Source organism: Delphinapterus leucas, chromosome 14 (genome assembly GCF_059928025.1).
Source record: "Delphinapterus leucas isolate spDelLeu-1000000601 "Yukka" chromosome 14, BTC_Dleu_Yukka2, whole genome shotgun sequence".
In the NCBI taxonomy this organism is placed as follows: domain Eukaryota; kingdom Metazoa; phylum Chordata; class Mammalia; order Artiodactyla; family Monodontidae; genus Delphinapterus; species Delphinapterus leucas.
In genome coordinates, this window is record NC_143142.1 from 88,810,788 (window position 1) to 88,838,522 (window position 27,735).

General features: G+C 59.2%; 1 protein-coding gene and 1 long non-coding RNA gene across 5 annotated transcripts in view; one reads left to right on the top strand and one right to left on the bottom strand.

Annotated features, from left to right (window-relative positions):
• Window positions 1–1,904: 1,904 nt before the first annotated feature.
• On the bottom strand, window positions 1,905–7,202 carry LOC149747661 (uncharacterized). Its single transcript, XR_016387668.1, has 2 exons — window positions 3,146–7,202; window positions 1,905–2,045 (listed from the first exon to the last, which is right to left on the bottom strand). It is a non-coding gene; the product is annotated as an uncharacterized LOC149747661 (long non-coding RNA).
• NFATC1 (nuclear factor of activated T cells 1) overlaps window positions 2,368–27,735 on the top strand; it is a 104,472-nt gene continuing 79,104 nt past the window's right edge. Inside the window, exons 1-2 of one of the 4 annotated variants that reach the window (XM_022559970.3) lie at window positions 2,780–3,261; window positions 16,604–17,681. In XM_022559970.3, coding sequence (XP_022415678.1) covers window positions 3,135–3,261; window positions 16,604–17,681 — 1,205 coding nt within the window. In that variant the 5' untranslated portion in view covers window positions 2,780–3,134. Of the gene's footprint in view, window positions 3,262–7,477; window positions 7,990–16,603; window positions 17,682–27,735 lie in introns of those variants that run through there. The other 3 variants (XM_022559972.3, XM_022559971.3, XM_089895356.1) reach the window with 3 other exon arrangements.

Genomic DNA, 27,735 nt, shown 5'->3' on the forward strand with positions numbered 1-27,735 from the left:
GCACCTGGGTGTGCGACTGAGGAACAGGAAGAAAGGGTGGGCCGTGGCCCAGCACCTGCCCAGGAGCCCCTGCCAGTGCAGTGTGTGCATGGAAGCTGCCTCCCTGGAGGCTGGAAAGCCCCAGGCCAGGTGGGCCAGACGGTCCCCAGCGGGGCTCCCAGGGCGGGGGACAGAGCATCCCCTTCAGGGCAGCTCCAGCCAGGCCAGGGCTTCCCAGGTCCTCCTGACCAGGTCCCGGACCGCCCACGTCACTGAGGGTGGCGTCTCCATAGCAGTTGTGCTTAAACACAAAAGCCCGAGCAACTGCAGAGTCTATAGGAAATATTAGGCAGGGTGGATGGATTACCCAAGTGTGCGCCAAGAGAGAGGATTTGGCATCCGAAGCGACTTTGAAAATGGTAAGCTTCTTTGGGTGTATTTGCCCCAATAATCCACAGAAACAACAGTAATCTAAAAATAGTCTTGTTTTCTGTCCTAAGCTCCTTTTAACTTCGTTAGTCATCACCCATCCTTAAAATAAAATCCGTGTAACGTCTCTCCTAGTAGCAGCTATAAACACACTTCGAGAGGAGGCCCGAGGAGCCGGAGAGGCGGAAGGGGAGCGCGGGGGGCCGCGGCCGCGGGGGTCGGAGGCCCGTGGTCCCGCGGTGGCCGCAGGACCGGCCCGAGGCGGACACGGGGGCGCGCTGGCCGCCGAGCTGCGCCGCCGCCCCCGGAACTCCCTGCGCCCTGGCGCGCGGCCACCGTGGTCCCGGCAACGGAATTAAACAGAGGGAAACAGACGGGGATTCCGTCACCCGGGCGGGGGAATAAGGGGCGCGTTGAGAGCAGACAGGAAAAGAGCTTTTCTGGATGGAGTGAAAATTATTTATTGGAGGAAGAGGAGAAGGGGCAGTGGCGGCCAACAGCCCCCAGCTCGGCCCCTCTGCAACCCAGGGGCGCCCCCGGCCCCAGGGGGTCCCGCGGGCTCCAGGACCGGGAGACGGTCCCGCGCGCGTGTGAAAGCGCGAGAGGGGCGGACGGGAGGGGGTGAGAGTCAGTCTTTATTTTAATACAACTTTCCACACCCCCCTTCGCCCCCCGCAAGGACTCGGCCCCCTCCTCCTGGCCGGTCCCGGTAGTGGGGCGGGACCTCTCCACGCACACTCTCCTGGCGGAACCCTGGCACTCAGGTCTGGGGACACCAGAACGTACAGCGGCCAGATCATTTTAAAGGGAGGGGCGAGGGAGGGGCGTGGGCGGCCCGACCCTAGCGCCCCCTGGCGGCTTCCGGCTCTGTTGCACGCCCCGGCCCCCCCGCCCCCCCGCCCCGCCCCCGCCCCGCGTCCAGCATCCTTGAGGGGTCCCCCCCCAGCCTCGTCGTGCTCGCGGGGTCCCTCCAGCCTCGGTGTCCTGGCGACTCCCCCGAGCCTCAGCATCCTTGCGAGGTCCCACTCTTAGGCCTCCAGCCTCCTCGTGGGGTCCCCCACCCCCAGCCCCGGTGTCCACGCGGGGTCCCCCCTCCCTTTGCCTGGGGCACAAGGCGCGTGCCAGGCCGGCTCTCGCGGTGGGAGCAGACCCACAGGTAGTGGCACCCGAAAAGTGTCCTGACACCCACCAGACACCCGAGGGGAGACCTGAGCCGGAAGAAGGGATTTCAGCCCTGTCGGGTCGACGCCGCTGCGATGAACCGATAACCGGCAGCGGTGACGCGGGTATCGCCGCCGCCGGGCACCTTCTTACTGTTTAATATCGCGCCCAAGGGGCAGCGAAACACACAGATGGGGGTCAAATGTCGCACCCCACTTTCCCCAGGTCCCGGGCGTGAAGTCGTTGAGGGTGCCCACCCGCGCGACCTGCAGGCCTCCCGGTCCCCGCGACAGACAAGTCTTTTGCTTTGGGTTTATTTTAAACCACATAGGGTGTCGTGCAATAGATTTATTATTTTTATACACCAGACATTTTAACCGCCCGAACAAACACTCCAGTCCCTTCCCTCCAAGGCCAACACGAAACTACGGTCCCGTTTTGGCCGCTGAGCCGCCAAGGAGGAGAAGCAGCAGGGTCTGAAAGAGGAAAGTGTAAAGTGAAACGGGCCGGTTGGAGAGGTTTCCCCGAGCGCCGGCTCTCGGTTCTCAGACCAGCCCCCGTCGGTTAGAAACCCCGAAGTCGCGCCCGTAAACCGCCCCTGGCCCTCTGGGGCGGGCCGGGTGCCGGCGGCTGGGAGCCCGGGGAGGGGCTCGCGATTCTCCAAGACACCCCCTCCCCCCAGCCCGCCATGCAACAGGCAATCTGGGTCGCTCAGATATTTACAGGAGAAAAATGACAATAACTCCACGTCCCGGGACTGCCGTGCAATCTGTTAGTAATTTAGCGGGATGGGAATTTCCTTTCTCGGGCCTGCCAGTGGAAGCGCTTTTCCAAATTTCCACAGCAGGGAAAGCCTGCTATTTTACATAATGACTTCAGCATGCAGGGCCCTCTCGGCACCCGCCTCGTCTCCGGCCCCCCTCCCCGCCCCCTCATTAAAGCAGAGTGTGGCTCTCTCAGGACACCCGCGTGGACCCAGGCGTCCGGGCCGGGCCGTGCGCCGGGTGCGCCCCCGCCCGCCCCCCGTTGCGCCCCGCGGGCCGGTCGAGCGGCTGCCCGGCGCGGGGAGGGGCGGGCGCTCGGCCGCTGGTCCCCCGGGCCCAGCGCTGGCTCGGGCGGGCTGGGGCGTGATGTCACGGCAGGGAGGGGGCGCGGGAGCGGCCGGGCCGGCGGGGAGGCGGGGGAGGTGTTTTCCAGCTTTAAAAAGGCAGCAGGCAGAGCGCGGCCCTGCGTCAGAGCGAGACTCAGAGGCTCCGAACTCGCCGGCACAGTCAGTCACCGCGCCGGGGAGGGCGGCCGGGCGCGGGGACCGGGGCGCGGGCGCACACCTCCGAGCCCCCGCCGCCCGTCAGCCTGCCGGGTTCCCGGGGCCGCCGCAGCCCGGACCCGCCACGCGCGCACACGCCCCTCACGACGCTTCTCTGGGGCGCGCGGCGCTGAGCCCGGGCCGGCGCGCGTCCGCCGGGGGAGAGGCGTCCTTCCTCGGGAGACCCGGCCCCGCGCGGCGGCGCAAGACGCCCGCTCCTCCTCCCGCTCCTCCCGCCGCCGCCGCCGCCGCCGCGTGGATGCCAAGTACCAGTTTTCCAGTCCCTTCCAAGTTTCCACTCGGCCCTCCGGCTGCAGTCTGCGGGAGCGGAGAAACTTTGGGGCCCTCTGCGCCCGCCGGCGGCACCATGAAGTCGGCAGAGGAAGGTAAGCCGGAGCGGCCGCAGACCCCCGCCGCGGCCCCCGGGGGGCCCCCCGGTCCTGCGCCCTGAGCCCGGCGCCCGTGCGGCCCGCGCCCGTCCGACCCACGCCCGGCGGGGTCCCGGCCCGCGGAGGGGCGAGCAGGCCGGTCCAGGGTCCGCGCGCAGAGAGGGGCGCGGGCGGCCGGGCGCGCGGCGGGCGCGCTGCACAGATTGGGAAGCGGTGTCCCCCTGGTGTTTCCCCAGAGCAGCCCTGATTTCGTGCGCGCCTTCTTGCCAATAGGTGTCTCCTCTTCTCTAGCGCTGAGTGCGCGCACTTGGCCTTCGCTGGTGCAGCCTCGCGGCTGCTCCGGCTATAGAAACTCAGTTCAAATGCAGGCGGCTGGGGGACGGGGCGAGGTTAGGGCCGTCAGAACCACGAAGGAAGGACACTTTGGAAAGCAGCGAGGTTTCTCTGGGAAAGAGGGATGGCCGGTTTCTTCCCCCGTGGGGCAAGGCCCCAGGAAGACCAGCCGTACAGTGAGGTTGCGGGGGGGGGGAGCGGTGTTCTGCGCCCCTCCACGAGCTCAGTCGGTGGCAGATTCCTTCCAGGCGCTGGGCCCCGCGAACCGCTCCGTGTGGCGCTGCCCCGCCGGTGGCTCGACCCGCAGGACTAAAAGCCATCAAAGGAGCGGTCGGGCACAGCCCCTGATTCAAGACAGTTTGCAGCCTTAGAGACTTGAGAGTTCCAACCGTAGATGTTCCAGGACAGTTGGGAAAGAGACCGCCGAGTTTCAAGCTACTTGTTCATAGTCACGAAGATGGCATAAGTGTCTGCCCTGCCCTGAAGGCTGGTGATGGCGAGGCCGCCACTACTGACGGTGCGCTTGCGACCCTCCCGCGTGCGGTCTTAGGTCCACAGTCCCCTCACCCGCACCCTCTCAACACCCCTCCCACCCCTGACCAAAGCAGCCCAGAGTTCCTACGGCGTTCCTGAAGGTGTCTGAAGATAGCCTCCGAAAGGGGTGACGAGCATCCTCGTCAGGGACCACGATGGAAGCTGGGAGACACCTTTCCAAACGCCGTATCAACCCTGAAGTACTTTGTCTAAACTATTTTAAGAAAACTGCCTAGCCTGCCAGTGCACGATGAGTGCTCATACTTCGTAGGGCAGACACCCCTGTGGGGAGTACTAGGAAGTAAATGCTGCTGTCTCCTGCACGATCTAATAAATGTGACGGCCCCTCTTGCATTACAACTGCACTTTTCAAAGACTGCCGGCTCGGGAGAACTTCCTTCTCTTTAGCAAACGTGAGCTCAAGACCATACATTCAATATAAGAACATCGGTATGGGGTCAGTGTCTTGATGCCTTATGTTATTTCTACATATTTTCATCAAGGGAGGAAGATGTATCTCATGTTTCTCACCATTTCATCCCAGTTTAGAATATGTTGAAATGTAAACAGCAGGTAACGTTTACAGGACAAGCTCTTACTGTTAAAAAAGTTTTAAAAGTTGTCAAGATTTTAATTTTACATCCTTGACACTTATTTCAAAGTTTTTTATCACTGCTTTTTAAAAATGTGGGTCTTTCAAAGTTTAGGTTTCTTTACTTCAACAGTCGGTGGTCTGTCTGCGATAGAGAATCTTTTTTCTCTTACAAGAGGAAAAGGCATCTATGGGGGTGGTGGTTATCTTTCAGGTTCCAGCTTAAGAAAATACATTTGAAGGTGTCCCTGCTAAGAGGTAGCACGCCAGGCGTGATGATGCCCTTTGACTAAACAAATATTGGTGTATTTATAAGGACCACAGAATTAGGCTAAACAGAAAGTATGATCTAATCCTTCATATAGCCAGGCACAGGGTGAGAGGCAGGGCCTGCAGGTCCACGCCTGCCGTGCTGAGGCCTTCCCCCGCAGGCCCGACTGGGCTTTAGTTGCCCATGTGAGAATCTCAGGGATTCCCCAGCGCTTCCCTCCAGTTTAGTGAGCATGTGGTCAAGGCTCACTGGGCACTGCTGTTTGGGAAGGCCCTGTGCTCGTTCTTCTGCGTGGGGAACGCAGAGAGATGCAGGCCTCGTAGGTACACCCACCCACCCATCCAGAGGTTGTTCCACACAGAGTGCCCGGGGCTCTCCAGAACGGAACAAAGCCTGCGCTGTTCTCCTGCCACTTAACTTCGCGGCGTTGTTTCCTAATCCAGATTAGAAAAGGCCCTGCTGCTCTGTCACACCCAGGGCTGGAGTTCTGGGCCCGGTGCACACCGGCAGCCTCTGACAGGAAGCGCCAGCTAAACGTTTCCATCAAGACGGGAGTGTCTGCTGAATTAGCAAATAGCTCCAAACCATTTACAAGACGAAAGGCACGGGGGTGCTGGGAAGAGGAGCAGTTAAAACACGGCCACCCTATCCGGTTACCTCGGTGGGGGATCTGCAAGTAGGTGGGGATCAGCTCGGCCTTAGGATAAAGCAGACCCAAGTCCTGACCCCGAGGGGCTCGGGTGCACCCGGAAGGGTAAACCCACTTTCTCCTGGACAGAACAGTTGAGTGAGAAGTTTTAGTCTAAACAGATGGTAGAGGCTGTTGTTTGTGTGTAAATTTTTGGTGGGGGTGAGAAGGTGGCTGAACTTAAAAAAAAAAAAAACCCGAAAAGAGAGAAAATGAAATGTTGTGGCTTCTGAACGGAAAACAGAACTTCCATTTGCCTGAAGGTCAGCAAAAAAAGCAAACTAAAACAAAACAGCCCTCCAACATACATCTCAAAGATAGAACTATTATTAGAAACTAAATCAGGCCAAAGTGAACTATAGTTTATCACTGGAGAAAACCAGCGATTTGGAAAGGGTCATGAGAGGGAAAAGGTTTGGGGGAGGGGTCACGTGATTCCCAGGTTACCTGCTTCCGAAAAAAGCAATCCCCACGGGGCCAGAGGGCCTGCGGGGCAGAGAGCAGGACTCGTTTGATTAGCAGCGGAGGTGCAGAAACGGACACTTGTGCACCCTCCTCCTTTCCCACTCGACTACCCCCGCGCGGGTCATCCTCAGCCTCTCACACCGCCGTCTTGGCCACCATTCCCTTGCTCTTCCAGATGCTGGTGTCACAGGGTGCCAAGATTCTCGGGCAGTTAGAACAAACACCTGGGAGAAAGTCCTGGGGAGAGGTGGTCCTCAGGCGGGCCTAGCTTCTTATACTGCTGTTGTGCGGACGGGCTGCTCTGTGTCCCGGCCTTGGGTTTCACCCCCTACCCCCCCCGGAGCTCTCCCTCAACCTGGGAAAGTTTTGGAGTCACTCACGGGCGGCTGGCAGGCTACTTGTGCGCACACAGGCGTGTGCACGCGTGTTTCAGGAATCTGAGGGACTAACGTGAACGGGGTCCCAAAAAGGAAGGGGTGCCAGCTGGGCATCAGCCTGCGAGTGGAAGGCCGCGTAAAGCAGCCCGGCCTCAAGGTGCGAAGGAGAGCGCGCTCCCAGCCCCAACCAACCTCCCACCTTCCTCTTTCGGGCTCTGGGGGCTGGAAAACGGTGTTCCCTGTGTTCGTTGCTCTTCCGCAGCGGGTTGGGGAAGAAAGCTGCTGCTTTGAAAGCGAGCCCTGCGGTCCAGGGAATTCTACTCCGGGCCCTGGCTGCGGGGCTTCGGCTGGACGTGCGCGTTGTAGACTCGGCAACAACCGAGACGGGCTGATCCTCGTCCTACGAGGGGCCAGGCAGCTGGGAGGCCCCTCTAGGCACGTTCAGTAGGTTGGTGCGGCGTCAGCAGCAACTCGGGACGCAGGTATTGATCTTCGCGACCCGCTGCCTCCGGGTGCAGCCAGCCGGCACCGCTAGCGGTGCCCGCCTCCCCGGAGTGAGGCTGCAGGCGGGCGGGGGTCCACCGCCGGCTCCCGTCCTCGCCCGTCCCCAGCCCCTGCCCACCCGGCTCCGGCCGCAGGGGCGCTCGGGCGGCGGGGCGGACGGAGGTGGCTGGACCGACCCCGTGTCCCCTCCCCCCAGTCCCCGGCGCACGCGTATCCCCCCGAGTGCGGACCCGGGCGGCACTCGGGGGTCTCGCTCGCGCGGAGGGGCGGACCCCGAGAGCCTCCTGGGGGCCCCGGGCGCGGGTGTGGGCGCCGGGAGCCGGGACACCAGTGAAAGGCGTGCGCTCCAGCTCGCGGGGAGAGTTTATTTAAAACTCGGAAGCCGGCGGCCGGCAAGCTGCTTGTTTATGTAAACCCGGAAACAGCGGGGGGAGGGGCGCGGCGGGGGAGGGCCGGGGGGAGGGGCGCGAGCGGGAGTCACGTTACCCGAGGACGCGCGGCCGAGCGCAGGGCGCAGCAGAGCCCCGGGCGCCTCGACCACAGGTGCCCGCGGCCGGGGCCCCGACCCTGGACCCCGACCGGACCCCCTCCAGGCCCCTAACCCCGACCCCGACCCCAACCTGGCATCCCGACCCCGACCCCGACCCCGGACCCCAGCCTGACTCCAGTCCAGCACCCCGACCCAGGCCTTGACTCCTGACACCGGACCCCGCCCGACTCCAGCCTAGAACCCGACCCGGGACCCCAACCAGGTCCCCGACCCCCGACCAGACCCGAACCCCGAATCCGATCCCACCCCTGACCTCCGACCCCGACCCCGGACCCCTGACCTCGGACCCCGACCCTTTGATCTCTGACCCCCGACCCAACATGACGGGGCTGGAGGAGGACCAGGAGTTCGACTTTGATTTCCTCTTCGAGTTTAACCAGAGCGACGAGGGCGCCGCCGCGGCCACCGCAGGTGGGTCCGCGCGGGGCCGGGGCGCAGGGAGGGGGCGCGGGGCCTGGCGGGCCGGATCCGTGGCGGGAGGGGCGGGCCCGGAGGCGCGCCGCGGCTCCCGCCCCTCTGCCCCGGGGCGCCCCCCAGTCTCCCTTCCCCGACCCCCCCCGCGGCGCCAGGGGCGGGGGCAGCGCCCATAGCCTCCCCAGCGGGTCCAGTTGAGGGGCGAGCGGGGTAGCGAGGGAGGCCCCTTTGGAGTAGGCAGATCCCCCGGCCAAGTGTGCTAGGCTAGGGGCCGCACTCCAGCTGAGCCCTGAGCGCATTCCCGCTGGAGGGGCCTCCTCTTTAGGGCGGGGCGCCGCTCCCGCCAGGGGACAGTGTGCCAGGCCCTGGACTTGGACGTCCCGGCGGGGCGGGGGCCACGAGCTCCCCGAGTCTGCCCGACCGCTCCCTGTGCCCTCAGCGCAGAAGCCTCCCTTCCCCACCCCCCCACCAGGAAAAGTTCCAATGGAACTAGCCTGCGGTACCTCGGACCACCAAGTTCCCGAGGCCTTGCCTTCCTTTCGTTTTCTCTTCTCGGTCAAAAATAAAGGTTCTACTTAAACAGAAGATAAAGGAACCCTCCAAGCCCCTAGGGTGTGTTCTCTTGGATAAGAGTAAGCCCTTGAATGATCACGCCCCCTTTTACTGGAAGACCCAGTCTGTGCCTAGGGTCGCCCTGCGTGGAGGGAACCGAGAGCCCCCTCCTTGCAGCCTGGCTCTCCCCGACCTGTCTTTCTGCCCCCTGTCGGCCCTCTTTCTGTGTCTGTCTTCAAGATGTTCTCTATGTCCCTGCCCACGTGGCGGTGAAGTGGTGAAGCTGAGCCCAGCACACTTGGCACTGGCGGGCGCCCGTCTCTGCAATGACTGTATAATATTTTCCGTATCATTCACTGCCCCTCTTTTAAAAGTGCAACGTCCTGCTCGTTTTTGTTTTTGTTTTTGTTTTTTTTCCGGTACGTGGGCCTCTCACTGTTGTGGCCTCTCCCGTTGCGGAGCACAGGCTCCGGACGCGCAGGCTCAGAGACCACGGCTCACGGGCCCAGCCGCTCCGCGGCATGTGGGATCTTCCCGGACCAGGGCACGAACCCGGGTCCCCTGCATCGGCAGGCAGACTCTCGACCACTAGATCTGGGGCCGGAAGTGGAGAAACACGCCCTGAAGGCCTTCTGCACTTGCTGGGGTTCGGCTGTCTGTGCGCAGGTCCTGGCTGGGCTTCCTGGGTTGTTTCCACCAGAAGACTTTCTCCCTTGGTATCCAACCCCCTTTTCAGTCTATTTAGCAAATATCTTTGATGAGAGGCTTGGTGATGTGTGGACCACACTCCTGACCTCTTCAGGGTGTGAAAGCCAGTCCAGGACAGGGACTGCCATGCTCGTCCTGTGTCCTCAGGGGCTCTGCTGCCCGCTTGGTGCTTGGGAAGCTCCCAGAGTTGGGGAAGGCCTCACGGCCTCCCCCTGTCTCTTTGCATGTCTGCTCCCCCCGACAGCAAGCTGAGTAACACTCTCAAGGTGCGTTTTCAGCCTCACTGCCAAGCGTACAGCCCCCACCCCAACCTCCAGGGACCACAGTCCCATTAAAGCCTCCTGCAGGAAGGCCTCTGGGGTGCTGGCAGCTGGGGCCCAGCGTTCACCAGGCTTTGGGGGAAGGGCAGCTGGAGAGAGCTCTGGGCAGAGATGGAAAGGGCTCCTTCCCCTTGTCATGGTGTCAGGAAGAAGTTGATAGAAAACATTCCTTCTTATCTATTTATGTGAGAAACACTCATACTTTTTTCTTTTTTATTAAGACTTTTTGAGAACAGTGTTAGCTTCACGGCAGAACTGGGTGGAAGGTATAGAGATTTCCCTTTCCTCCCACAGGGACGGTCTCCCCCACTATCAACATCCCTACCAGATGGTACCTTTGTTACAGTCGATGAACCTACACTGACACATCATCACCTAAAGTCTGTAGTTTACATAGGGTTCACTCTGGGTGTTGTACATTCTATGGGTTTGGACAGATGTGTAATGACACGTATCCACCATCATGGGGTCATACGGAGTGTTTTCACTGCTGTGAACATCCTCTGTGCTCCCCCTGTATCTCCCTCCCAGGCACCACTGATCTGCTCCCCGGGTCCACAGTTTTGTCTTTTCCAGAATGTCCCGTAGTTGGACACACAGTGCTCAGCCGTTTCAGATGGGCTTTTTTCACTTAGCAACACGCGTTTACGTCTCCTGCATGTCTCTTCGTGACTTGCTGGCTCTAGTGCTAAATAATATTCCCTTGTCTGGATGGACCCCGGTTTATTTATCCATTCAACTTACCAAAGGACATCTTGGTTGCTTCTGCGTTTTGGCAATTATGAATAAAGTACTTTCTTCTTGTTCTTATTAGTTACTAACATTATATTGTAACTATTAATTATTAAGTTCATGATTACATTGTTATATTAAATTCTTCAGCTCTTAATGGGTGACGGGAGTGACTTCACATTATTTCCGGAATGAACCTGGATAGAAATAAATGAATGAATGACTAATTCTGAGATCGATTGTGAAGCGAGCTGACGCAGAGCCTTAGAGATGATACTGAATTCACCAAAAGTGGGCACTTTCTCAAAAGGACACGGCCAGCCCTGACCTTGGGGTCCCTCGTCCCTGTCACGATTTTCTCTGAGTTGAGAGCGGCATCTTCTCACCTGTCACCCTGTCACTCCCGCCACCTCTTGCGCTGGGAAGCGTGGCACCCGGGTGTTCAAGGGACCATGGGTCCTGGGGTTCTTTATTTCCAGAGCGCTCGGCAGGTGCGGATAGACAGTCAGCCACCATTTGTTGGGAGAAAGAAAAGAGAATTTTAAAAATAATCTGCCCTGGGCTGGGCTGGGCAGGGTGTTGCTTGCCCTCCCGGGGCGCTCCCAGCCCCTCTAGGGAGGAGGCTGGGCGGTGGGCTTCCGTCTCTGGGGAGCAGGCAGAGGGCCTCCTGCTTCTCTCTGGGTCTCAGGAAATAGCTGCTCTGCTGTCAGCCGGGCGGCGGGCGTGGCCCTGCTTCCCGCCGGCCTGGGGCTCCTGTTTTCTAAGTTATTTTGGCCGCCGGGCTGGGGACTGTCGCCCTGGCAACTCAGGAGGAAATGGGCCTGGCCTCGGCCTCCTGGCCTCGAGGGCAGGTCCCTCGCGGCCACCTTGACTGTGCAGGATGGCGTTTCACGGCTCACGTGTGAAAGGGGGCATCTTCTGACGACGTGAAGACTTGGGGGCGTTTTTATTCTCAGTTCCCTCCTCAGCGGTGGTGATGGTGATGGCGGGGACGCCCCAGAGGCCCGCGTGTCTGCGCAGGAGGGCGCGGGGCCCGGCACCCAGAGCGCAGGCGGCCCGTTGGCCTCTTAGCACAGGTGCCTGCCCTTGCACCTTCAGCTCAGCGGCCCCAAAGTTCCAGAGATGTTTCCACCAGCGGGCTGCTTTGTCCCAGAGGACGTTTTAATTCTCTGTGATGTTTGTCAGAGGAAGGCCACAGCAACTCATGGCCACGGGGTGTTTTTAATTCCTTAAACGCGGGGCCTGGGAAGGTGAAGACCTAAGGCAGTGAGGCTGGGGCGTCGGAGCCCATCCCCGTCAGGATGCAGGGGGCCCCTGTGAGGACGACTGCTTGTTGCCTCTGGAAGTCATCTCCCTGGCAGGCAGTGGGGTGACCGGTGCCCTCAGAGCTGTGTCTGTCTGTCTGTCACCCACGGGCCTGGCTCCTGCCCTGCCCAGTAAACAGCTCCCGACAGAAAGGTCCTGGCGTGGAGCATCTCTTTTGTTTTGTGTTTTGTTTTGTTTCCACTACCTGCGGAGTATAATCTTGCCGCGAGGGCAGTGCCCACGGCTGGGGAGAGGAGGCCTGGCGGGGCGTTTGGAGGCCTGGCTGCCAGGCTGCTTCCAGTTCTATTTCTAGCTTCGTGTCCTACGGCTCAACCCCAGCAAATGCTGAAGGGGGTGTTCCGTACAATGAAAAACAAAGTCGCCATGACGGGCTTCCTCTCAGGGTCTGTGACGGACGGGGGACGCGGGCAGGGGCAAGGTGGCTCCCCCTGTCTCTGGTGAGACGGCCGCCGTGTGAGGGGCGAGGGCGCAGCCAGCAGTGCGCTCTGCGTCCCCCTTGAGGCCCCGGATGGCGCTGGGCAGGGGTCTGAGCACTCGGGCACCTGCTGAGATGCAGTCGGCCATGGTGGAAGGACACGGATCGACTTTTTTGGTGGTTGTGCAGAGATGATGCGTTTGTGTGGTTCTGAAATACATGAGCTTTCAGAATGAGAGGAAATACTTCCGCCAGCTCTGGCCTGTTGAACGAGCTGAGGATGGAGCTCGCAGTGGGCGCGGGACCCACTGGGAGCCGATGCGCGGTCCACGGGCTCCAGGCACCCCTACTCCCCACGCTGGCGTCCGTCTCTGCGCCTGCCCCCGCCGGGGACCTGGCGGCGGCATGGCTTCAGAGATGAGCCGCGCTTTCATGGACGTCCACTATATCAAGCCGTCTCGAACAAGCTCTCCCCAGTATTTGCTTAGACCCCTGCGCTGTAAGTTGCTGAATCTCCTGGGCAGGCAGCCGGGCTCTGGAGGCAGCAGCGGAAGCTGGGAGTAACGGGTGCGGAGCTCCCCAGTGGCCGCCGATGTGACAGACATCAGCGTGAGCATCTCGGCTGTCAGGAAAGTCACTGGAAATGTTTTCATTCCAGGTAAATGTAATCCCTTTGAATAGTTAAAGAATTCAGATTTGAATTACGGTTTAGGTAGGAAATTGAGTGGAAGCTGGGAGGGATGAGGGGAGGGGAGAGATGCCCCCCCTCAACCCCGGCAGGAAGGCAGGCCCTGGGCAGGCCGGGACCTACCTGTACACGTTTTGTCCGAAAAGGGAGAACTTCCATCACCAGACTGTGGCTGAGCTCAGAATCAAGTTCAGGCGCTTAAGGCTTTTGCTATGTAATTCATTTAATTAAGGAAAACACGCTTAGGTGGTCTTTTTTGTGTTTTAATAAAGGCTTATAAAGGCTTACGTTTTTCTCTTCCTCGTTGCATCGCGCTTATTGACAGACTTTGGTTAAATAAAGGCCCCCCTTCGGAATGCCCTGGGAGTCAGCGGACCCCCTGTTCCCCATCTCCCTCGGGGGGCCGGGGGCAGGGGCGGGCACGCTCTCAGATCCCCGCCATGACTCGGGCTCGGGACCACGAATGTGGCTGAGTCCCGTGGGCAGGTGGTGGGGAGGCCCCAAGCTGATTGCTAGGATTTTTTTGAATTCTTGGAATTACCTTCCTGCCAGCAAATGGTAGATCAGTGGTGGGATCAGCTGTATCTTTTAAAATAAATGACAGATTTGCATAATATTCTCTAGCTGGGCGGGAAGTATGGGATCTGTCCACTAAACCCCCTGCAAGGCCCCCCAAGGCCTCCGGGTGCTGGGGAAGGGGCCTGGCAGGCCCGTTGAGGGTGTGTGCAGACCCGGGCCTGGGCTCTGTGCACAGTTTGTATGCTTGCCATCGTGTCCTGCCTGGGCTTCCCTCCTGGAGTCGTGACTTGTCTTTAAAATGAAGTCCGTTCTTCGTCGAATGCCGGATGGCCTGTGCACTTCACGTGGAGGAAAGGGCTCAAAGCACACGGTGACCACAGAAGCGAGGGTGCAGGCCTGGGGCACCTTCACTGCTCCCAGGAGCGGCCGGGTCTGGGGCCCTCTTTCAGCTGGGGGGGGGGGGCTGGCGCGTTGTCCCCTTGCGGACAGAACGTCAGGGAGGCACGGGGCTCGTGCCGCATCATAGCTGCTGCCCGGGGCTCTTTGTCCGCAGGAGCTGGGATGGGCCTCCTCCATGGGCCGGGGAAGGCGCGTGTCCAGGCTGGTTCAGGCCGGCGAGTACCCTCTGGTGTCAGGGTGCAGGCAGAGGCGGGGCCCATGTGTTGGGCTGCGGGCCTGCGGGGGAGCCAGGGCGGGCGGGGTGAAGACCCCACTTGCTGAGGTGGAGCTGGAGAGCCGGTTATGAGAAGCCGCCTGAGAAATGCCAGAAATGCTGGTTCCGATGCTTTAGCTCACATGGCGCCTGGCTGGTGGGGGGCGGAGGGTGGGGCAGCGAGCCAGGGTCTCTGTAACTCACACTTGACCTTGGAACACGTCAAACGTAATACAGCTACTTGCTGAAGTGTCGTTACTGGAATTCCTGCCCTGGACGTATGGAATACGATTGGTTCATGTTCTGCTTACTGACCACGCAGCCCTCATCACAGTCACACAACAACAGGTGGTGCTGGACACTCCAGCCCGTCCAGCCTGCTTTTGGTCAACATCTGACTTACCTGAAGCCACACAGGTACTGGGAACGGTTTTTTGTTTCTCAAACTGGCAGTTCTGGTTAGAATGGTTTGGAAAGTGTTGGGCCAGCGGTGAAGGGAGACCCTCTTAGTGGGAGGTCTGTGGATGTGGCTGTAGTGTCCGTGTAATGTACCACCGCGCTGTGGCCTGAAGGGGACCTTGGTTCTGCCCGGCGCATCGGCCAGGTGCCTCTGGGAAGAAACACACAGCAGCATTTAGGCTCCCACGGTAACTGAGAGAAGACTGATTCCGTGTTGACACCACTGCCGCCCCTGATGGGTCCTGCCCTCGCAGAGACCCTGGGGCATCCTGTGGGATCCGCACCCGCCCTCTGCCGGGGTCCCTCTGGACAGCACTGGCCCGGCCTCCTCTGCGTCCAGGGCCTCCGCTCACCCAGGCACAGGGTGGGGCTGAGGCAGGGGTGTCCGCACCTGTCCCGAGGGGTCACTGCGTGGCGGGCAGGGCCTCAGCGGCCTGGCCTGCAGCCCCCGTGCCCCCTCCTTCTGAGCAGTCTTGACTGTCTCCTCTGGACATGCCTTTCCAGGCTTATTAACCTTCTGTGTGATTTTTGCAAAGACTGTCCTCCGATTTTTAACATTCTAGTACGGTTTTTGTGCTAAATGTGTCCGTGGGCCTGCGAGGGTGTTGGTGTGAGCGGGGGACCCGGCAGTTGAGGGGAGCTTCGCCCAGCAGCCCCAGGTGGGTCGGGCGCTGGCGTCGGGGTCCGGCCCCTGGTCGCGCCGCCCGTCCTTCCCTCTCGGGCTGAGGGGGTGACGAGGCTTGCAGGGGGCATATCCGCGGACCCGCCTAGCCCCCCTCCGCCCAGGCGCCGCCTCCCACTCAGAGCTTCTGGTTCCGTCCGCTGCAGTTTCGCTTCTCTCCTCCTCACGGCTCAGTCTCTCCCTGGGGCCGTTTGCAATCTGGACGACACTGATGCTTTCTCCCTAGAAGCCAGCCCGGCCTTGACCCCGGGGCCTGTGTTCCCTCTGGGCCACTCTGCTGGGGAGCGGTAGAGAGCAGCGTTTTATGGGGCAAGGGGTTCAGAGTGTAAAAGCCAGAGCTTCTCGATAGCAAAGACGTAAGGGTCTGGGTTACCAGAGGGAGGTTGTATGCTCCTTCTGAAATAAGCCATAATGGAAATAGATATCCCCCTACTGGGGGAGCTGGACCCACTTCTGTTAATAAATCCGATGGGATGTGAACCTGTACTTTGAGGCCCTTGATTCTCTGGGGTCCGCCCAGGTGGGTTTCTGAAGCCCAGCGGAAGGGCGGCACTGTCATTGGATGAAGCGTCTCCAGGCTGGTGCGCTTGGCCCGGGAGGTGGTGTAGGGTTTCCACGAGCAGCTCCATTATTCAGAGACCTTGGGAGCCTCAGCTCTAGGCACACGATAATGAGGTACCCACATGTTACAAAGGGTCTGTTCAAATTGGAAATCCAGACGTGTGGCTTTGCTGCTAAAAATCACTAATTACACTAGTAGTGACTTTTTTAAAACATATTTTACCGAAGCTATAATCAATATATGATGATTTAATATACGGCTGTACCTCAATATCGTCTGCTTCGTTTTTCCTGTAAAAGAAGGATTCTTAGGCCACGAGCCACCATCAGAAGGTACACGAGAGATCCCGGAACCGATGTGTTCGTCCAAAACCCTTGGGGTGTTTTCTCTGTCGCTGGCGATGAGTCTATCACAGCGTCTTTAAACGTCCAGGCCCCCGTGTCTAAAACCCGCCCGCCCGTCTCTTGGTTGGACAGATGGAGCACTGTTGTGGACCAGGCACAGGCCTGGGCCCTGGAGGCAGGGGTGGACCAGGGTAGACCTGGGCGGGCCCGACGCTGCCCTCAGAGGCATGGGTTCTGCTGGTGCAGGACGTGATGGGGGAGATGGTGAACGTGAGGAGAAGAAACAAAGTGGGGGAGGGTGACACGCCTGTTGGGCTGGGGGCTGCGACTGGGGTAGGGCAGGTGGGGGATGTGATTTTTGAGAAAAAGCAGAAAAAAGTAAGGGGACCGGCACTGCGGCTCTGCGGGAAGGATGTTTGCGCAGAGGGAAGCCCCGGTGGGCGCGTGTCCAAGTGAGAGGGCGGTGGCTGGAGTGGAGAAAGGAGGGGCCCGGGAGGGGCGCAGGGACCCTGCTGGAGCAGCAGTAGCGAGCCCATCTCGGAGGCCAGGCCTGTGGGGTGAGGGGTGAGGCCGGTCCCGGATCGCGGGGTCCCTGAGCGCGTGGGTGGCGGTTCCGTGGCCAGCGCCTCACCCATCTCCCCCTCCCTTCCAGAGCACTACAGTTACGTCACCTCCGGCATCGGCTCTGGCCTGCCCCTCTCCTCCGCCCACCCCTCGCTGCCAGCCCCGTGCCACGGCCTGCAGACCTCGGCCCCGGGCGTCTCCACCGCAGGCTACGGGGCCGCCCTGGACGGCGGGCCCTCGAGCTACTTCCTCTCCTCCGGCGGAGTCAGGCCCAACGGGGCCCCAGCCCTGGAGAGCCCTCGCATCGAGATCACCTCCTACCTGGGGCTGCACCACGGCAACGGCCAGTTCTTCCATGACGCGGACGCGGAAGACGTCCTTCCCAGCTCCAAGCGGTCCCCGTCCACGGCCACTCTGAACCTGCCCAGCCTGGAGGCCTACCGCGACCCCTCGTGCCTGAGCCCGGCCAGCAGCCTGTCGTCCCGCAGCTGCAACTCCGAGGCCTCGTCCTACGAGTCCAGCTTCTCGTACCCGTACGCGTCCCCGCAGACGTCCCCGTGGCAGTCCCCCTGCGTGTCCCCCAAGACCACAGACCCCGAGGAGGGCTTCCCCCGTGGCCTGGGGGCCTGCGGCCTGCTCGGGTCCCCGAGGCACTCGCCCTCCACGTCGCCGCGCACCAGCGTCACTGAGGAGAGCTGGCTGGGGGCCTGCACTTCCAGGCCCTCGTCCCCCTGCAACAAGCGGAAGCATGGCCTCAACGGCCGGCAGCTGCCCTGCTCCCCCCACCCCTCGCCCACGCCGTCCCCGCAAGGGTCGCCACGGGCCAGCGCCGCCGACGCCGCCTGGCTGGGCAACACCACGCAGTACGCCGGCTCGGCCATCGTGGCCGCCATCAACGCCCTGAGCACTGACAGCAGCCTGGACCTGGGCGACGGCGTCCCCGTCAAGGCCCGCAGGACCGCCCTGGACCACTCGCCCTCAGTGGCGCTCAAGGTGGAGCCAGCCGGGGAGGACCTGGGGGCCACGCCGCCCACGTCTGATTTTGCACCTGAGGAGTTCCCATCCTTCCAGCACATCCGCAAGGGCGCCTTCTGCGACCAGTACCTGTCGGTGCCGCAGCACCTGTACCCGTGGGCCCGGCCGAGGTCCCCAACGTCCTACACCAGGTAAGCGGGTCCAGGCGGGCGTGGGCCGCGGCAGCGGGTTCCCAAGGCCCGGGTGCCAGCAGGGCTGGTTCCTTCCGAGGCTCAGGGAGGATCTCCCGCTCTCCAGCGCCGCGTCTGCTGCTGTCCTGGCGTCCCTCTGCCTTCACACCCCTCGGCCTTCTCCCGGCCTGTGTCTGTGTCCGAACCTCCCTCTGTTGGGACCTAGTCGTGTTGGTCGAGGGACCACCCCGAAGACCTCACCTTCACGAATTCTCTCCTTTTTAAAGGCCTGTCTCCAGGTGAGGTCATATCCGAGGTGCTGGAGGGGGGAGCGGGGTCAGACCTTTGGGGATAGGAGTCAGCCCGTCACAAGGGTTTACCGACACATGGGCTCAGTTTTTGTTTTGTTTCCTATAAAACCAAGTGACGCTCGTGTCTGTGTTTTTGGCTTCCCTGCTCACACCTAATTGCCGTCACTGCACTGTCGGTGCAGATGGGACCTCGGCTCCGCAATTCCCCGGAGTAGCGCGCCCGCACCAGCCCCGCCCGCCGGCGTTTGGAAACAGCGCAGCCTTCTCCTCCCAGGAGGTGGGCTGCCTGGCGGGAGCCTCAGCTCCTCCGAGCGTCGGGGCTGCCGGTGCTCTGTTGGGTCCACTTACTCAGCCCGGGGTTTTTATTTTTAACTAAACAGCTTTCCCAACAGGTGGGCCGCTAATGACCCCTGGCAGAGTGCTTTCTGCTCCAGGATTTTTATCAGGCGTAGACTGTGCACACGGGCCTTCCCAGGAGGTGCATGGCCTTTGCCGTGGGGGCTGCGGGGGCCTCTCCAGGAAGAGGCGTGTGTGACAGGCATGCAGGCTTCTGCCTGTAGATTCAGGTATTCGAGGCTCAGTGTTTTCTTGTCCCTGCTCCCTTTTTTGTTCTGGCGGCAAGACTGCATGGTAGGGCCCAGTGCCTTCCAGCCGTTGTGCCCGTTAGATGAGGAGAGCAAATCGGTAGGGTTTCATTTGTTTCAGAATTTTCTCTGTTGTGCTCAGACCCTCTTTTTCTCCACAACTAAAGCACACATGAGTTAGTTAGAGCGCCAGTGGATAATGTAGTTCCAGGCGCCGAATGAACACAGCTAAACCTTTTTGGAAGTTTGTGGCAAAGAAACAGTATGAGAGATGAAAGTTTCTAAAGCATCGGACGGTGAATACTTCCTTTCTGGTGGCACATTTAGGAGTCGAGAGGTAGAGAAGCAAGGATTACCGTGGACTGGGAATCAGAACCTGGATTTAATTCATAAATGTGGGAATTTAAAAAACCCATTTGGAGGCGTTTTAAAATATAAAAACTGTTTATGCAAGCTGTCCTCTCTTTATAATTATTACTTAAGAAGAAGAAGGTTTTGAAGCTAACCTGCTCGAGCACACAGGCCCACACACAGTTTAGGACCTTCTCATTTTCATGGACCGTGACGGGGCGTCAGTGAACCCACATCATCACTGCAGGTGCAAAGGTAGCTACCGTGTCTCCAGGAGCTGCTGTGACCAAACCCCACAGACGGGGCGGCTTAAACAGCAGGCGTTTATCCCTCAGGGTTCTGGGGCCTGGAGTCTACGATCCAGGCACCGGCGTTGAAGTCCTTGGACCAGGACCACCCAGGGGCCTTGCCCTACCTTGACGGCCCCTGTAAAGACCCCCACATCCAAGCGTGGTGGCCTTCTGAGGTCCTGGGGTTAGGACTTCAACCTGGGACTTTTGGAGGGACCAGCTCAGCCTGTGACCCCCGGTGGCAGATGGGGTGGCTTCCTCAGGACCTCAGCAACGGGGAACCTGTGGGAACGCGGGTGTTTCTGGGGGGTCGTCCTGCGTCAGGACGCAGAGCTGCTGCCTGCTGTCTGCTCCGGGGTCTCGGTGATGATTCCCTGGTTGAGTGCCCTGCTCCATTTATCTCTTGGTCCCAGAGCTCCGGGCGAGGTGTGACGCTCCCGGCGTTGCTGTGAGTTCACGCCAACAAATACTGTGAAGGCACCACACTTCCCCCCGAGGGTCTGAAGTCAACTTTTCCCTCTGTTTTGGTTCCACATCAAAATATGTTTCCTGGTCCCTGGCGATGTGTTTCCGTGTGATCCTGTCAGCTGGTGCAGGGGGTGGGGGTGGGGTGGGCGGCTGGAGGCCACGGGAGAAGAGAGAGGTCGAGGCACTCACCTGCCGGGAAGGTGGCCAGACTTCCTGCCCACGGGGTCTCGGGCTGCCCAGCCGGGGTGCCCAGTGCTGCCAGGCTCCGACGTCTGGGGTGGACGGCTTATCGGGACAGATCCACTTCCCAGCCTGTGGTGCAGCACCTCTGGGCACTTCTACTTCTGTCTTGCCAGTGAAAGGACCTTTTTAATGAGAAGTGTGCAGCGTTATTCTCTTCCCAAGGAATTTGGGGGCCGTAGGCTCACTGCCCTTTTGGGGTCTTCTTGTCTGCGCAGCATGAGCGGCTCGCCCTGTGTGCAGAGCCTTCTGAAGGGCCCACGGGGCCACGCAATGATGCTAAATTCTTCCCACAGAAGGTTTGTGAAACCAACAACGGTGTTGGATAGAAGTTCATGGGTTTTAACTAAGAGTTTAGACTTATTTTAGGGCCTCAGAGAATATGACGCTTCTGCTCTTAAAGCTTTTGGGAAACGCAGGCGGCTACTTTTAGGCGTCCCCCGTGCTCACGTCCGACAGGCCATGAGCCTCTTCAGGAAGGGGACGGTCTTCCCACCTCGCTTCTTTCTGCGGACGAGAAAGCGATTCCGCCAAGGACGGTGCCACACGGCTCCCACGACCGGCCGTGGCAGTGAGGGTGGAGGTGACCGGCCGATTCCCGCTCCCGGTGGATTGTTTCTCCGTGGTGGCTTTCAGAGGACGTTGTATTGTCCCAAAGGAGCTAAAGTTTAAACGTCCGTTGGTTCAAGCGAACGTACTTGAGCGTCTGCCCTGGGCGAGGGTCCATATCCAGGGTCCTCGCTGTGTGTGTCCAGTGAACTTGTGTTTCCTTTAGAATAGGCTCGGGGAAAGCCCCAACTTTTGAGGCCTTAATGTCTCTGTCTGTGCCCGGCATAACCTCTGGATTTGCCTTTAAAGGGGCAAAGTTACACGAGGAATGTATAATACTTAAAAGGAAACTAGTTTTGGGAATGCGGAGCATTTTAAGGTGAGTCTTTTGTGACCTCAACAGCACACGTGTTGAATTAAATTCCTGTAGACAGACTTTGCTTTTGTGATTGAGTACTTAAAGAGTAGACTTTCTTCAGGGGCGAGGGCACGCGATGAACAGGGTTACTTGGGGCTACTGGGTTCAGTGACCCGAGGGGCTGCGTGTCCAAATCAGTATTTCAGACGGGGTTTCTTTTAGGTTGTTGGGTCCGATCAATGATTTTAATAACATCCATAACCTTTATGCTGTGTCTAACTGTTAGTTTCCAAAAGTCCGATGAAACTACTGCTGACTCTGACTGCATTTTATAAGTTGTTTGAATATTTCAGAGTGTATCCTAATTTGGAATAAGATTAAATGAAGCTGGAGGCTGGTAACAAATCCAACTACACGTCGTTCCGCTGGGGCACCCCTGGCCCCGGCCCGTCTGCACTCGGTGGTCTCCATCGGGCCAGCCCACTAGGGCTTTTGGACCAGTCAGTCACTTCTGGGTTATTTTCTCTTTTCTGACCTGGCAAAGGATCCTCAGCCCCATCATCTGAAGATCACAAAAGGAAGCTCACTGGGGACTCCCCTGGTGGTCCAGCGGTTAAGACTCTGCGCCTCCACTGCAGGGGGCTCAGGTTCAATTCTTGGTTGGGGAGCTAAGATCCCATATGCGGCACGGCCGGAAAGTTAACAAAAATTTTTGAAAGATTACCAAAAAAAAAAAGGAAGCTCACTGATAGCGAGCTTTAAAAAGAAGACAGTTTGCGGGGAGGTCTCTGCACGGTCCCCCTGAGCACTTGCTTACAAGACCCAGCGCCAGGGTCACGTGTTCAGGCCCCACTAATAAGAGGTAGAGCTGGACTCACGCCGTGATTAGCTCACCCCAGAGGCGCCCCTGGCTGGGCCCCTGCTCCCCGTAGCCCTGACGAGTTTTCCCTCTAATCGGGGGGCGTCGGGGAGCCTGGGACCTTTCTCTGACGTCTGCGTCCTGCTCCCAGGATGCTGGTGGCACTCGGGGAGGGTGGGAGCCCCGCAGACAGAGGTCCTCATGAGGCCAGAGGCTGACCTTGGCCACAGGCCTGCAGAGGCTCCTGCAGGTGAATTCGGAGTCTGAGTGCAGGACCCGGGCTGTGTGTTTCTGCAGTTGTGCTTTCTTGCCGCAGGACTATGTGGTCTCAGAGGCCCAAACCCTCATCCCCGCGGGGCAGGCTCTTTCTGGTTTCCCAGAATTCATAGCTGATGCCAGAAAAGGTGCTCTGTGTACTGACTTCCAACTGGAAAAATTAGCCTTGCAGATTCAGCTGTGACCTGTGGATTTGTGGCAGAGGGAGAGGCTTCTGCTCCACCTTTAGGGCCCTTCCCCTGAGGTGTCCGTGGAGGATGTAGGCCCTGATTTCTCTTTTTTTTTTTTTTGCGGTACGCGGGCCTCTCACTGCTGTGGCCCGCCCCGCTGCGGAGCAGAGGCTCCGGACGCGCAGACTCAGCGGCCGTGGCTCACAGGCCCAGCCACTCCGCGGCATGTGGGATCCTCCCAGACCGGGGCACGAACCCGTGTCCCCTGCATCGGCAGGCGGACTCTCAACCACTGCGCCACCAGGGAAGCCCTGATTTCTCTTTTTGATGTTGTTCTATGAATGTCTATTTTTAGCCATGAAAAGGAGAAAGAGGATCTCAAGTACTTTTGCGTTCCTGGAGAGGATAAAATAATTTGAATCTTTGTGGCTTTACACACAGATGTTTAAGTCTAGCCATTGAGATCTGCCATGTTGGCTGATTTTGTAGATAATCCGAATGTCCGCAGAGTTTCGGCTACGAAACCGGTCAGCTCCTGGCCTGGTCCTGCTCCCACCGGGCCGTCCACCCATGTGCGTGTGAAGGCGGGGCTGCTGCGCTCAGGGGTCTCCTATCCCGGGGCCCCTTCCCGGGTCTCCAATCTTGAGATTTTCCAAACCGTGAGGAGACTCGACCAGGAGCAAGTGTCCAGTGACGACACGCACGAGTGACCACAGACACAACAGAATTGCTTTCTGCTCAGACATTTTCCTCCGAGGAGAGTGTGGGGTGCTCGTCGGGGACCCCGGGCACCTGCAGCACACCTGGGCTGGGCCTCCGGGGAAACAAGGGGACAGTCCTGCCGGAGACTGAAATGTAATCGTGGGGCAGCTTTAAAACTCGGCCTTCCGTGAAAATTAATGAGCAAAATTGTATTTATATGTCATGATGGGCTTTGCTTTTTAAATAAATGCTTCTAAAATACCTTCTGGGGCTTCCCTGGTGGCGCAGTGGTTGAGAGTCCGCCTGCCGATGCAGGGGACACGGGTTCGTGCCCCAGTCCGGGAAGATCCCACATGCCGCGGAGCGGCTGGGCCCATGAGCCATGGCCGCTGAGCCTGCGCGTCCGGAGCAACGGGAGAGACCACAACAGCGAGAGGCCCGTATACCGCAAAAAAATAAAATAATAAAATAAAATACCTTCTGGAAGCTGGGGCTTGACCCACAGCACTGAGCTAGCTGGTTTTCGGTAAAGAAAGCAGCCCACATGTTGTTTTTCCCTCTGAGGTTTCCCGTCCAGGTTCGTCTGTGCTCTGAGCGCCCAACAGGCACTGGCTGCGAAAGCCCTCACGACTGGAGCACGGAAGCGGTGCATTAATTACGCGCTGCGTTCCAGTGCTCTCAGCGACGGTGCCTTTGTCACTCCGGCCACGTTGTTTTACAGGCTTGTTGAGGTGGACGGTTCTGTCCTCTCCCTGCTCAGGCTTCATGTAGATTTAAGCGGGCTGTTTCCAGGATCTGACTGTTCTGCTCAAGTCTTGGAAGCCCCGGGGCCCCTGGGAACGCCTGATTCTCTTCCGAGAGTCACTTCCCACAGGTGGGCGTAGCCACCTGCAGGGCAGTCACACCGTGATGATGCCTGTTTCCCCTGAGCCCAGAGCTCTGCAGGGCTGTCGGGACGTGCGTGCACTGTGGCCTCAGCATCCCTCCCCGGGGACCTGGGCTCGGGGCCAGCGAGCTCACGGGAGGCGTGGATGGGTCTCACTTTACAGATGGGGAAACTGAGGCACTTGGAAATTGCTAGACACAAAACGAAAGACAAAAGGCTGCAAGGCTCCAGTTGCCGAGTCTGGGGGTGCGGGACGAGTGTGGTCACTGCAGGGCTCGAGGCTGGGAGGATCCAGTGATGGCCGTGAGTCCCCCACTGCGGGGGCACGTCTCGGGGCTGGACATGCACCTGTAGGTGGTACTGGCGTCCCACTGTTTTATTTCAAGTCGGATGTTACAGGGGGTGGGGGGAGGCGGAGTCCGGGGTGCTGCGGTCACTTGCTCTTGGTGTCCAGAGAGCACGGCAACGGGCGCAACGCCCAGCGGGCTGTGCCTGTCGGGCACGGGGTCTCCTCTGGCCTGACCACAGGCTGAGCTCTGTTTCAGCGAGACCCTCGCTGGGGCCGTGAGCTTCTCTAGTCCTCAGGGAGCAACGTGCCTGATGCAGGTACATTCCTGTAGATGATCTGAGAAGCTTATTTATTACGTCCTGAGCCCCTGAAGTCTGTTTTAAACTTAGAGTTTGGAAATGGAATGGTTACTATTTCATGACTGTCCAGGTTTTCCTGTGGGTCCCCTATTAAAACAGATTAAGGGTGAACTCTGGGAGCTGCCCCCTGACGGTCCTGGCATCTCTGGGTAGAAATCAAATCCGAGTGTCAGTTTCATGGCTTATTTATGCCCCATCCTACACTAGCTCGGCGATTCTGTTTCTCGGTTTTTATAAGCAGTATGGCAGGTATCATCTGAGCTTTCTCAAGCTCTGTAATGACTGGTTAGCAGCAGGCTCTAGCGGCATCTGAAAAGGCATTTGGGGTCCAGTAACAGTCACAAACTCGCTAGCATCAGCCCCCTGTAACAAACATGAGGGTCAGTGGAGAAGCAGAGGGACCACCTAGAGCTCAGCTTCCCACGGGGGTCCTCACCAAGTAAACATTCCTCCACCCACCCACCCACCCTTCTTTCCATCCACCCACCCACCCTTCTTTCCATCCACCCATCTATCCACCCATCCACCCAGACATCCATCCACCCATCCACCCAGACATCCATCCACCCATCCAAGGCATGGGCCCTCCCTGTGCCCTTTGTTCCACTCCAATAGTGGACGTGAGGGAAAGGCGGCGTCCTCCCTTGTCTAGATAGTTCTGGTCCCCGGGGACGGAGGATCTGGGTGCAAATGCAGTTGTCTAGTCTTGGGTCAGGAGAAGCTGCCCCAGTAGTTTGAGAAATTCCTCCAAAGTAGCTTATTTTCCACCTCAGCTGGATTTCTGGACAAGAGCTCTTTGTGTCCCACTGGGCTGCCCCCACATTGAGTTGTAGGAGCATCTGGTGTTCTTAGACGTGTCTTCTCTCGGGAGAGGTTTTAGGAGTTGGAGGGCTTGTTTTCCTGGAGAACAGAGGGCCGGCTCTATAGGAGGAGGGCCCCGCAGCGATGCTGCCCTCTTGCGAGCCGAGGAGGAGACCCCAGGTGGCTGTCTGCCCGGGAGAGGGTCCAGGTCCAGTCTGCCTGGGGGTCCTGGAGGCTGCCTGGCTCCCCCCGTGCAGGTGCAGGGCGGTGGGAACTGTCGGGATGCAAGTCTGGACGGCAGGGCCTGAGAGGCTTACGTGAAACTGGCCTGTTTTGGGGGGGGCGGCGTGGGGATGAGTGGTGCAGTGTAAGGATGACGGCAGTTTTCCAGAAAGCTGGAAGGAAGTCTTAGCCCCTTGGATTTCTCCACACCCTGTTCGGTGGAGCCACTAAAAGCAACGAATTCTTATGAAATTCCTGAATTGATCATTAAGGAAAAAAAAGAATCTCTCTACAGTGGCCTTGCTGTTCTTGTTCTGAAAGTTCCAGGTCCATGACTGAGTTTGAATTGGATTTCTGAGCAGACCTGGGCCTGGCAGAGCCTCCGAGAGTGTGGAGAACGAACAGGTGGCCCTTCCTGGGCTGCCCACCTCCCGAGCATGCACCAGGCACTACACCCCGTCCGTGCCCCCCCACAAGTCCCTGGGGCATGGGGACAAGTTGGGGACCAGTCGGGAACAAGTCAGGGCCGAGGTGGCAGCAAGGAGGCATCTGGCACTGGTGTGACCCAGACAGGGCCTCTTGGGGGGGGGGGATCCTGGGCCTCAGGACAGGTCACTGGCCGCAGAATCTCGAGGTACGGGGGCCCTGCCTACAGCACCCGACGTGGGGCTCCCTCCTCTCGCCTCACCCGCCTCCTTGCATCGTACTGCCCGGCTCTATCCCTCGGCCCCCTGTTCACCCACCAACGTCTCCGTAAAAGCACTTTTCCAGCCTCCAGGAGTGGTCAGGGCATCTCCTCCAGGCCACCGTCCTCCTCGTGGCCAGTCCTGTCCCCGAGTCCCCTCAGCGCCATCTGAGTGACAGTGCAGAGGAAGCCGGTCCCAACAGCTGGGGGTGACCACCCGAGACCCCCGGGCGTGAGTTCCTGTCTGAGGCCCGCCCCCCAGTCCCATCCCTTCCAGACCCATCAGACGTGCGAGGCCAGCCCCAAAGGACTTTGGCCTTTCGTGGATCACAGCCAGCCCCTCCCCGAGGGCTGTTCCCTGGGAGGGTGGGTGGGTGGGTGAGGACGCCACCCACGGCCCGCGAACCTCTGGGGGGTCATCAGCGGAGAGGTCGGCTTCTCCAGGGCGCCCTCCAGGAAGGCTGACCTTTCTGGCATGGGAGGAGCTTTCTCACCCATGCCTCTCGGGTGCCCCGGGGGGAGCTGGGTGGACCTTGGGGCGAGGTGTGTGGTCCCGGCCAAGCCTTGGCCCGCGGGAGCCTTTGGCGGCCCGGAGACCCTGCTTGATTAAACAGCCGAGAACTGAGCTGATAACCTTTTTTAAAATTAGAGGGGAAAAGACAAAACAAAGCTAGTAAGTTAGGCGGCCATGGGCTCCCGACCCCGGGAAGACGTGTTACTTTAAAGTTGGGGTGATGTCCTTCCCCTTCTGCTCTGGTTCTCTCTCATTCGGGCGGACTTCAGTCCTGCCAAGTTCCGAGTTTGTAGCTTCAGCTCTTTTAGAAACAGAAGAGTCCTGAAAGCTTTTACAGTTTTCTTCTAAGTGATAAGTCCATGTGAGCCTTAGGTCTCAGAAAATTCAGAATTGAAAGGATTCTACCCAAACCATCTGAACCAAAGAGCAGCCACCCTTCCCGGGTGTCTACACGGAAGGAGAACTCCACAGCACAGGGGCTTTGCTGAGGCTCTCGTATGCGGCACCTTGCGGTGGGATGTCCAGTGCACGGTGGTTCTCTGACGTTGAGTGGACAAGGCCTTTTTTCCGGGAGAAGGTTCCAGAAGGGCTCCAGGCTCGAGTGCGGCCAGTTTAGGGAAGTCGCTGCCTCTGACTCAGTCACCGAGCTCACCAGGGCAAGAACAGGAAGGTGAGAAAGTAGACGATTTGGGGAGTTTACAGTTCACATCCTTCACTGTGGAGACTTTTCAATGCCGATAAACAGAGGGAAGTGAATCCCTGACAGCTCCCGGCCCTGGAACATCACTGTGGTAACTTGAGTGCCTGTTTCTCAGCTTTGCTGTTTCGCTCTGTATCACAGAAAACCAACCTGTACACGAGTCAGAGACTAGTCGTGGGCCGCCACGCCCACACCTAACTGACTCATTACCTGTGGTCCTCTTGCCTCACCTCAACACCCACACCTGTTACTTGGTGGTAAATCCCAGACCTCGTGAAGTCTTACCCATCGATATTCAGCGTGTCTTTCAGAGATGGGGGCTCAGTTTTAGAAACGAATCATGACACCGGTAGATACCGTACCCGACACTGATATGTGATTTAAGAGAATCCCTTGGTATCACCGAGCAAGTGTCCAGACTCCCCTGACGTACTTTCTCCGAGGTGGTCGGATTCCAACTC